The sequence below is a fragment of the Salvelinus sp. IW2-2015 genome, linkage group LG34, assembly GCF_002910315.2.
Source record: "Salvelinus sp. IW2-2015 linkage group LG34, ASM291031v2, whole genome shotgun sequence".
NCBI lineage: Eukaryota > Metazoa > Chordata > Actinopteri > Salmoniformes > Salmonidae > Salvelinus > Salvelinus sp. IW2-2015.
Window position 1 is genome coordinate 3072922 of NC_036873.1, and position 11025 is coordinate 3083946.

Below are 11025 nucleotides of genomic sequence, written 5' to 3' on the forward strand. Positions count from 1 at the left end.
GCACAGAGCCAATTTTGTATTTAATGTTTTTTAAATGGTCACACCAACCATCACCTACTCTGCCTCATCATACTCATTCTTTCCTCAGGTCACCTCATCCAGTTCCCTTTACATCCAAAACCAACAGAATTAACTACAAACTAACTAGTACTACATTATATGTCACTTTACACTATACTAGCTAATACAACATATCACTACAATCTATACAAGGCTGTGTGCATTTTCTGCTGATGTATCCTGAGGTAGCGTACAGGCGAACGGCCTCTCTCCTGTGTGGATCTTCAGGTGCATCTTCAGATGGTGCTGGTGGGAGAACCTCTTCTCACACTGGGGGCAGCTGTAGGGTTTCTCCCCTGTGTGGACCCTCTGGTGCCTCTTCAGGTGGCCAGCCTGGGTGAAGCGCATGTGACACTGGGTACAGCTGAAGGGTTTCACCCCTGTGTGGACCCTCTGGTGCCTCTTCAGGTTGGACGGGTGGGAGAAACTGGCCCGGCATAGGGGGCAGACAAAGGGTTTCTCACCCGTATGCATCCTCTGGTGGATCTTCACCTGTTTGGGGAAACTGAAGGCTTTCCCACAGAATGAACATGGGAAGCGCTTCTCTTTGCCACCAGATCTGCTGATAGCATTACTACTACTGTCATTTGTCAATGGGCTTGTGTAGCCATTTAGCATTGAGGCACTGGCATTGTCTGAGGTCTGTTTTAACATTAGGAGAGTGTGAGGAGGATGAAGGCCAGGGAGTGTCTGTGTTGTCACAGGGTCCATATTCCAGTTGATAGATCCTATAGAAGGTAGGCTGAAGGCAGCACCTGTTAGAGGCGCCATCAGTCTCTCTGAATCACATCTATAGGAGCAGGACGGAGCATCGCTAGCCGAGTCTGTGTCTGTTCTCTCCAGCCGAATATGGACACGTCCCTGTCCCCGCAGACCTAGTCTACGCCTCGCCCTGGTCTCAGCCAGTCTGTTGTCATGGAGACTAAGTTCGGTTGTTGTTTTGTGTTCGACTGTCTGTTTCTGGTTGTGGTTAACAATGTTGTTCCCCAGCCCAAAGTTGATGCTGTCCCCTCTGGTCCTGGCCTGCTCAGTGATGTTGTCCCCTGGGCTCTTAGCGGCACCCGTCTGGGTCTGGGAATCCAAGATGGCCACCCAGTCTGCTCTGTTAGCCTCCAGCCAAGCACCTTCAGGAAGAAGTTAGAAAATAGATTTCACAACCATGGCAGAGAAGACTATACATGTGCAGTTGAGTCAAAGTTCATACATTATAATGTGTGTGTTTTGTATGTAAACATAAGTTGTATTGATTTCATTTTATGAATGAAGAAAATAAAAAATAGTCCCATTGAAGATCTATTACTGATTGTAGGTTATATGTATTTCTCTCTTACCTTGCTCCCCCATTTTTAATCCACTCAGCAGGTCAATGCTCTCTGGTCCATCTTCTATTGTCTCCTCTTTGACCAGCAGCAGATCAGGCTTCCCATCCTCCATGTTTACTGACTGTAAGTGATACAGAGTGAGAGGGTGTTGGATCAAGAAATCTGATATGAGCACCCTGATATGAGGCATCATCTGATTGGGCAAAGAGGCATTGCTATGCCGTGCGGTGCTATGCAAACAGGTTAGTTGATTTGATTACTTGACACTCTTCAATGGTTTCATAATTCAAAGACATAGTCCCACACTTAATACAAAATTGATCAAGACCTGGGCCCGTATCCAGAAAGCATCTCAGAGTAGGAAATTGGTCATAAGTGCTGAGAATAGAGACATTTTACTCCTACTCTTATGGGTAAATATGCAGCGAGTCTAATGTTCCTGTGCCATTTGCAAATGCTTTAGAGTTGTTCAAATAATGTTTTGATATTTCTATATGATCAATCCATAAATAATATAGACCTACATGCAACATTATATCTTGCACTTTTGATAATAATTTCATGAGGCCCATTTCACATGATATGTCTAAATACTTATAACCACTTGGCAAAAATGTATAAACATGTTTTTCTTTGATTATTGAATTTCCTACAACACGTTATGTCAAGCTATCCCTTTGTAGAAATGGAAGGCATCTAGAGCTTATGTTAACTTTGATTGTGTTCAATGAAAATTATAGACCTTTAGTAAAACGTTGCATGCAACATTATTGACAAGTGACTTGATGCCTACTGTGCCAAAGCGATATAGAGAGTTGTCTCTGTGCCAACATATTATATAGGCAATAATTAAGACTAGGCAAAGTGATCGTGTCAGGTGACAAATGATATCAAACGATTTACTATTGCAACATTCAGTCACATTCATTGTGGTTGTCTAAAGCGTGCTATAGAGCAGGGGTTCCCAAACTTTTTCACTAAGGCCCCCTTCCAGCATTGGGGAACATCCCGTAATATTTGAGTGACTCAAGCATTACAAAAAAATCTATGGGCTAAAAAACTGTTAGCTGACATGGGCTAGTTGATCTGGACATTTCTGACAAGTTCAAAATAGCTCTCTATGGTATGCAATGACTGACATGACAAGAGAAAAACGAATTTTGAAATTACACTCTGCCTCCCCAGTTTGGGAATCACTGCTCTAGAGTTCACAGCTGGCGTTGCCTCATTGCGATTGGTTATTCCCCATTATTTGCGACAATGCCAATGAGCGTCATCACCATCTTTCCTTTGCAGTAACTCAAACTGTCGAGATTACCAGCGGAGAAACTTTTATGAGTGTATTTTACTCCTGGCTCAGACTGTCTGAGCAGTGTCTTAACATCATCCTAAAACCTACTCTGAACTGGGTGTTTTTTTAGTCTTAAAAAAAGTTTGAACTGGATTCCTAGGACCTTTTCTGAGATGCCCAGTATCCACACAGAGTCTCAGAGTAGAAGTGCTGATTGAGGATCAGATCCCCACTTGTCTATATAGTCTTATTCATTATGATCTAAAAGACAAACTGATCCTAGATCACCACTCCAACTCTGAGAGGCCTAATACCATACAGACAGTAGTTCACAGTGGACTCACCTCAGTGAGACTGTGTGTGGTCCTGTGCTGCTCAGCTGGTTCCTCTGTGGGTTCAGGAGGTGTAGTCTGCTTGTCCTCCATGATTATAGTCCCCTCAGGGTTCCCCAGACCTTCCTCACACCCCTCCTCCTTCACCAGCAGCACCTCTGGACCCTCCTCCTCCTCCTGGAAAAGAGAGGTGTTACAGATTACACAGACATACACTCCCTCAGGTACGTACACACAGATAATAAACACACTTTCAACATGGAGTGTTTACCCATCCCCACTACGTTTAAGTTCTATACTGTAGTTAGAGAATGATTTCATTGTTGTTAAACTCATCATGGTGGACATAAATATGAGTCAGCTATGATAAGTCAAAAGTCTGACAAACCTGACAAAACTATTTTGACATGTACAGTAGGTGTTTGTTAGTGTGTGGGTATGTGTAGGCATATTTAGTAAGTGTATATTGGTTATAAAGTGCTGTTGGGTATATGCAGAATAGGGTGAAATCAGATGTGATGTATACTAACGAGAGTCTCAATGATAGTCTTGGAAGAGTACCATTTTGTGTTTATTAATAAACATAAACAAGTTTTAAGTACACCACACATATACATATCAACTACAAATCTGCATTCATATTCTCATTAAAAGTGTCTTGGGGAAAAAATGAAGTATTGAATGGAAGTAATGAAATAGGCATTTGTGAACATCATTATAGACTACACAGTACAAACACAATATCTAACAGACTTTTTAGGCTTATACAGTATATGCCTTATACACCGAGTGTACAAAACATTAGGAACTAGGCTTGGGAGGTAAACCGTGTATACTGGGGTATTTGGAAATAGCCACAGGATGGTTTATCAATACCGTATTAACTATTTCTTTGCAGTTTTTCAATACATTTTTATATTTGTAGCTACTTAAAACCGCTACGGGATCAGTGTCCCTAAACCGGGACAATTGTTGCTCAATATGCGATAATGTGACTAGAAAACATAGTATACAACAGCCAACTTTCCCGGACATAGACATGTCTTACATGGGCAGAAACCTTACATTCTTGTTAATCTAACTTCAGTGTCCAATTTACAGTAGCTATTACAGAAAATAAAGACCATGCTATTGTTTGAGGATAGTGCACAACAACAAAACACTTATCACGGCAACTGGTTTGATACATTCACCTCTGAAGGTAAATGATGTACTTACATTTCAGTAATCTTGCTCTGATTTGTCATCCTGAGTGTCCCATAGATAAAATGTAGTGTAGTTTTGTTTGAAAAAAAATCTATTTTTATATTCAAATGTAGTAACTGGGTTCTACAGTTTGACCCCACTGCTGTCTCTGGCTCCACCCCCCCTTATGATCCATCATGTATGACATTCCTGGGAGTGTGTAAACGTAATTTTTTTATTACCATAGCATTTTTGTACTTAAATGTATAAATTGATCAATTCGGCACATTTGGGCAAATTCCTGGCACACTTGATACAAAATGGTGTAATGTAAAAGTGGTGTAATTCTTCGCTGCCCGCACCTGCCCGCCCGTCCAACATCACTACTCTGGACGGTTCTGACTTTGAATATGTGGACAACTACAAATACCTAGGTGTCTGGTTAGACTGTAAACTCTTCTTCCAGACTCACATTAAACATCTACAATCTCCTTCCAGTTCTCTGCTGCCAATGACTGGAACGAACTGCAAAAATCTCTGAAGCTGAAGACTCTTACCTCCCTCACTAGCTTTAAGCACCAGCTGTCAGAGCAGCTCACAGATCACTGCACCTGTACATAGCCCATCTGTAAATAGCCCATCCAATTACCTCATCCCCAAATTGTTATTTTTTTGTTGTTGCTCTTTTGCACCCCAGTATATCTACTTGCACATCATTATCTGCACGTCTATCACTCCAGTGTTAATGCTAAATTGTAATTATTTCACCACTATGGCCTATTTATTGCCTTACCTCCCTTATCCTACCTCATTTGCACATACTGTATATAGACTTTTTCTACTGTATTATTGATTGTATGTTTGTTTATTCCATGTGTAACTCTGTGTTGTTGTATGTGTCAAACTGCTTTGCTTTATCTTGGCCAGGTCGCAGTTGCAAATGAGAACTTGTTCTCAACTAGCCTACCTGGTTAAATAAAGGTGAAATAAAATAAAATAATTAATAAACTGATCAGTCTGAAACTTTGCACACACACTGCTGCTATCTTGTGGACAACATCTAAATTACACAGAATCCTAATTGTCTTTCCCTTGCATTTCAAACATGGAGCAAACATGTTTTTTTGTTTGTATTATCTTTTACTAGATCTAATGTGTTATATTATCTTACATTAATTTCACATTCCCACAATCTTCAAAGTGTTTACTTTCAAATGGTATCAAGTATATGCATATCCTTGCTTCAGGGCCTGAGCTACAGGCAAGTTAGATTTGATTATGTCATTTTAGGCAAAAATTTAAAAAAAGGGTCCGATCCTATTAAGTAAATACCTGCAGTCAACTTGTGCAATGCGTTAGGAGATAAAGCAGATTGCGTTCTTCATTATACATTATGAAACTTACTGCAGTTCCCCAGAACAGTTGGTTTGCAAATAGCACAACGGGAGAAAGCGGGTGCAGGTGAGTCCTGCTGTGTAGACAGCGTCGCGTTTTATATTGAAAGTCAGTGTGTTTTTTGCTTCAATAGTGTGATCAGGGATGTGCAACTATAGTTTTCCCTCACAATAAAAACATTAGTGAAACATAATCGGCAGAAAATATCTGATGAAAATTAAGCTGACAACAGAAGTGCAAAGCTATTTGCCTGGCAGCCACACAAATAAATGAACTTACAAATGAAAAAGCAAAGTATTTTTCTTTGCAAAAGCGATGCATGGCCATCATCTTTCTAATGTTTATCATAGAAAGAATGTAGCCAGCTACATTTCCTGATGTTTTGCTGAAAGTCAATATTGCATTTTACAGAAATTACAATAAGCATTTTAGATCTGTGTTTACAAAACGCAGCAAGATATTTCCTGTGTGAAAAACACAGAATTTTGCTTAAGCTTAACTTGCTAGTTATCTAAGTAAGTGGCTGATTTAAAATAAGGTGACGGGCATCTTTCTCTTCTCCATTCGCTTCCTTTTCATCGTTCGAACCATTTTGTGAAACCGGGCCCTGGCATTTACAGAATTACACTGATTGGCCCAAGAGGGCGCTATAGCAATCAACTGAAACTCCAAACGTTGAACACGCGCATCTCCTGTCTCGACAGGTTTACTGTTGCCTTGTTGTTGTTAAACCCATCATACACTGAGTGTACAAAACAGTGTACTTTCCATGGCAGACTGACCAGGTGAATCCAGGTGAAAGTTATGATCCCTTATTGATGTCACTTGTTAAATCAACTTAAAATCAGTGTCGATAAAGGGGAGGAGACAGGTTAAAGAATGATTTTTAAGCCTTGAGACAACAGACATGGATTGTGTATATGTGTCATTCAGAGGGTGAATAGGCAAGACACAAGACAAAAGATTTAAGTGTCTTTGAATGGGGTATGGTAGTAGGTGCCAGGCGCACCGGTTTGAGTGTGTCAAGAACTGCAACGCCGCTGGGTTTTTCTCACTCAACAGTTTACATGTGTATCAAGAATGTTCCACCACCCAAAATATATCCAGCCAACTTGAAACAACTGTGGGAGGCATTGGAGTCAACATGGGCCAGTATCCCTGTGGAACGCTTTCGACACCTTGTAGTCATTGCCCTGACAAATTGAGGCTGTTCTGAGGGCAAAAATGGGGTATAACTCAATATTAGGAAGGTGTTCCACACAATGTCTGGATGCAATATTCTACCCAGGAATATTCAACATTGAAATCTGTTACTCTTGTTATTCTAAATGCATCGGTGGATCTTTTCTGTTTACAACAATGAAAATGTATATTTTCCTTTAATGCAGGGTTTGATCTAAATGTAAGAAGCTATCGAGTGGAATGGTTACTCTCTATGTTATAGAGTGGAATGTTTTTTCTGCTGGTGCATCCTGAGGTATCTCCTCTCTGAGAACCTCTTCCCACAGTGCGTACTGGCAAATGGCCTCTCTCCCATGTGGACCCTCTGGTGCCTCTTCAGGTCACCAGCCTGGGAGAAACGCATGTGACACTGGGTACAGCTGAAGGGTTTCTCCCCTGTGTGGACCCTCTGGTGTCTCTTCAGGTCACCAGCCTGGGCGAAGCGCATGTGACACTGGCTACAGCTAAAGGGTTTCTCCCCTGTGTGGACCATATGGTGCCTCTTCAGGTTGCCAGCCTTGGCGAAGTGCATGTGACACTGGGTACAGCTGAAGGATTTCTCCCCTGTGTGGACCCTCTGGTGGATCTCCACCTTCTGGGGGCAGCTGAAGCCTTTGTTACAGAACATGCAGAGGAACCGTTTCTCTTTACTATTGCCTGATGTGGCACCCCCTCCCTGAGCCTGGGCTCTAGCCCTGTCGTTTGAGTTCAATACCTGATCGAAAAAGATGCGGCCGTGTGAATTGGAAGGTACCATCGACGTGGACACTGGGTCGCGATCTCTGAACGCGAGTAAAGGGGAGTGGGTCGCAACATTTAGATTTGTCTCTAAGCTTTCCCTGTAGTCTAAGAAGTCACTGGTGTTTCCCTGCGAGTGTCCTTCTCCTAAGTGAGTCTGTTCTGCATTCCATGTCAGAGGAGCGCCGCCCTCCACTTTCACAGTCACCTCATCTACGACCAGCCCCTCCCCCTTCTTATCTAGGCACCCTTCAGAGTATACACTACTACTGTACTGGTTCCAGTCCCCTGTCATTGAATTAGTCTGTGTATCCAAGACCAAAGGCATGTCACCAGGTATCATCTCTGTCTCTGTAGCATATGAACAGGACGGGCCATTCTGAGTCTGTAACAAGTCACTTGAATACAGATGGTATCTCACCGTCCTCTGGCTCGTGTTACCATAAAGTAAATACTCTGAGCGGGAAGCAAGAGGACAGCCAAGTTGCCCCAGCCCCGTTAAAGTCTCGGTGTCTGTCTCTGACTTGAGGACGGCGTTCGGCGTTCCACTGACCTCCGTGATTCTGCGTCGGGTCCTGGGCTGCACTGAGGGGGTGGTGGGGTCCTCCATGGCTACAGGGGGCGCGTCAGCTGCTCCAGTCTGAATGGCTCTGCTGTGCCGTAGGTCCTCCTCTCCTTCAGACCTCTCTTGCTTGACTCCAGGACCTGCAGCCTCTGCAGACTGACACAAAAAGAGAGGTTATCAGTACATGAGTTCAATTGTATAACAATGTTGTAGGGAAGTCTCACAAGCTCCCCTATGGCAGATAAATAAGGATGTACATGTAAACAAGTGAATAGCTGAGGGGAGCCTTTCTGAAATACTTTGATTCACAAAGTAGCACATTTTTTATGCAACACTATTACACTAACCTCTATCATGATAATGTGCTGGGTTGAGGTTCCACTCCCCTCATCAACAGTGATTGGTTGGTCATCTCTCCATGTATTGTGTCCTGCTGGCTTCACAAAGCTCCTGTGGCCTCCAGTGAGATGTCCTTCACCTGAGAGAGTGATTGGGGGAAAAGAGGTGGTTAGGTTAGCTACTGTCAATGCTCAATGCTATACTGTACACTATTGACACTGTCTAGAATTGGCCAGGATGTAAGGCAACACTTCTCATAACTTCTTGATATACTATTTATTGATTGACGTATTATATTCCATGCATCACATTGTTTTCATTGAGTAAATTATAAGTGCAGTAAATCAAGAATCTGGTTAGAATGAGTGTCTTTGAGCAAGACAGCTAGCTAAGTAATCAGGGGAATTATTGCATAATATCCAAAAACTGCCCATGACCCAATTCTTGGCAACACATCTCAATAGGGTCCAGTTGCTACATCATCTCTCAGAGCAGTCATCCCTTTAGAAAGTGGGGGTGTCTTAAAGGAGTGGGCGTTTCGGGAAGCGCTGGAACCGCCATGACTTGATATGTCAATTATATTTCAAATATTCAATAATAAATAATACATTGTAAAAAAAGTTAAGGTAGCTAACGTTAGCTAGTACTTACATTTACGAAAAAAAATGTTACATACATGGCTACCTGTAAGTAACGTTCAAAGACTCCAGCTCACAATAGACATTTTCTTTACATAACTGAAATTCCTTGCTGTCATCTCTGCAGAGTGCAGACCATGACTAACGTCCGATAACCCAAACGACGTCTTGAGTTGCACCTTTCAAAAACCCCACATCTTCTTATATGGTTCCTTTCTAAATGTCCACTCCTTTCGAAACCCCTACTTTTCCTGAGAGATGAGCTGGACTGAGAGATTGATTTACATATCAGTAGGTGGCAGCATAGAGACCCTAAAAGGATGACCTCTCAGAGATGATGTCGCAGCTGGGCCGCTGTCACACATCTGAACACATGTGCAGGAGGCGACAGGCATATATTTACAGCCTCGGCCTTCTGCTAAATGTACCTCTTGCCATTGCTCTGTATCGGTCGAGGATCTTGACACTACCGGGACTGGCGAGGCCGCGGTCTCTTATTGTCCTCTCTGTGCGCTCCCGTGCCACCTGCAGTTCCAGTAGCTGTAGTTTCCTCCGCAATGTCCTGTTTTCTTTTTGGCTTTGAGTTATTTCCAAACGAAACACTGCATAGTCGTCGTCTACGAGTTTACAGATCTCTGCCACGGCTGCATTCGCCAGCACCTCCATGACGGAGGCTATTTGAGTGTGAAAAACAATACAGTTAGCCATTGTTAGCTAACGTTAGTATCTAGCTAGCTATCGTCCCCTAGATAACTTCTATTGACAACGTCTGGTCTCCAATGCGAATTAAAGACTACATGTGGTAAGTGTGTGATATTGTGCAGTTAAATTAGTAATATCTTGAGTTCCAGAGTGTTAATAAATCCATAAATAACAACGCTAACCTGGAAACTGTTCTTGGTCACCGTTTACTTCTTCTTTTTTTGTATGGTTTTCCGGCAGACTAGACGCTGTGTTGCGTATTACTGCCTTTCACAGGTCGGAGTGTGAATCGCACATTTTGTTCACAAAAAAAGAAGCTCTAACAGATCCTGGGTGGAAGCCCTTCTCTCAAAACCCCCTGCACTAAAATATCTGCTGCTGCTACTACTACCACAATCAATCTTCTGGGATTTCCATTTCAACTGTGCGGGACAATTAATGACCATAGCAATAAACAGACATTTTGGCACCCCCACAGATTGTTCCACTGAAACTACACACTCCTTTATCCCATGCCCTTTAGCACACTTTCACATTTCGGAATAAATGGTTTCCATGCGTATGATGCCATTCCATTCGCTCCAGCTATTATTATTACCTGCCCTCGCCTCAGCAGCCTCCTGTGGCGCTGTTCTTTGAAATACGGTACTGCTTATTACGTTACAGATCACATCTCATATGATCAGTATCTTTTAAACTGAGAGCAAACGTGTTTAGAAAGAACAGTGTGTTAGCAAGAATATAAGTAGAAAATAATATAATTACTTTATTCCATCTACATCACCCCAGTAAGGTAAATATTAAACTGTCCTTGTTCGAGCCTAAAATTACTGTCTCTGGGTAATTCAACAGTAATGGAATTGCGCTGAGGCTCAGATTATTTTACTTAAAATAATTCCAAACAAAACCATTGATGTAAAAGTTTAACAAACCATACAACTCTATGCACAATGACTACTTTTAACAAGTTACACTGAACATTTGACAAAAACACATTTGCAGGAATACCTGTGCAGATGCAAAGAATCTCAATAAAATCTCCCTAAATGTTTTATGTGACCACATTTTCTAAAAACTCTTAAATATTAAAAGATGTCTGCAGAAAGAATGGGGTGAAAGTTATGACATGACACCTTTGGTTAGAATATTGTTATTTTTGTTATTGAACTACAGTAAGTGAAGTGGATTTACACCAAGTAACAGAATTACAGTAACAGAATTTCATCATGGGTCCCTC

The 11025-nt window shown here is 42.0% G+C and overlaps 2 protein-coding genes across 4 annotated transcripts; both read right to left on the reverse strand.

The window, feature by feature from the left end:
- LOC111958318 (uncharacterized) lies at positions 1–10072 on the reverse strand. Of its 3 annotated transcripts, XM_070437189.1 has the most exons (7): positions 9971–10072; positions 9515–9760; positions 8457–8587; positions 8098–8265; positions 3018–3182; positions 1392–1503; positions 1–1184 (listed from the first exon to the last, which is right to left on the reverse strand). In XM_070437189.1, the coding sequence occupies exons 2-7, from the start codon at positions 9750–9752 to the stop codon at positions 205–207; spliced, it is 1794 nt and encodes a 597-aa protein (XP_070293290.1). In that variant the 5' UTR covers positions 9753–9760; positions 9971–10072; the 3' UTR covers positions 1–204. The 3 variants fall into 3 exon arrangements, with proteins under 3 accessions (XP_070293290.1, XP_070293289.1, XP_023990589.2); XM_070437188.1 differs by having other exon boundaries at positions 3018–3179; positions 9515–10023; XM_024134821.2 differs by having other exon boundaries at positions 9515–10023.
- Positions 5030–8088, reverse strand: LOC139023665 (zinc finger protein 528-like). The gene has a single exon (XM_070437231.1). The coding sequence runs from the start codon at positions 7885–7887 to the stop codon at positions 7024–7026; it is 864 nt and encodes a 287-aa protein (XP_070293332.1). The 5' UTR covers positions 7888–8088; the 3' UTR covers positions 5030–7023.
- Positions 10073–11025: the final 953 nt, after the last annotated feature.

What these genes read in the sequence shown, in the direction of transcription:
- LOC111958318 (XM_024134821.2), bottom strand. Translation starts at nt 9,794, where the DNA reads ATGGCTAACTGTATTGTTTTTCACACTCAAATAGCCTCCGTCATGGAG. An exon ending in ATACAGAGCAATGGCAAGAG is followed by an intron (nt 8,588 to 9,514) that starts GTACATTTAGCA and finishes TCACTCTCTCAG; the next exon opens with GTGAAGGACATCTCACTGGA. An exon ending in ATTAAAAATGGGGGAGCAAG is followed by an intron (nt 1,185 to 1,391) that starts GTAAGAGAGAAA and finishes TTCTTCCTGAAG; the next exon opens with GTGCTTGGCTGGAGGCTAAC.
- LOC139023665 (XM_070437231.1), bottom strand. Translation starts at nt 7,887, where the DNA reads ATGATACCTGGTGACATGCCTTTGGTCTTGGATACACAGACTAATTCA.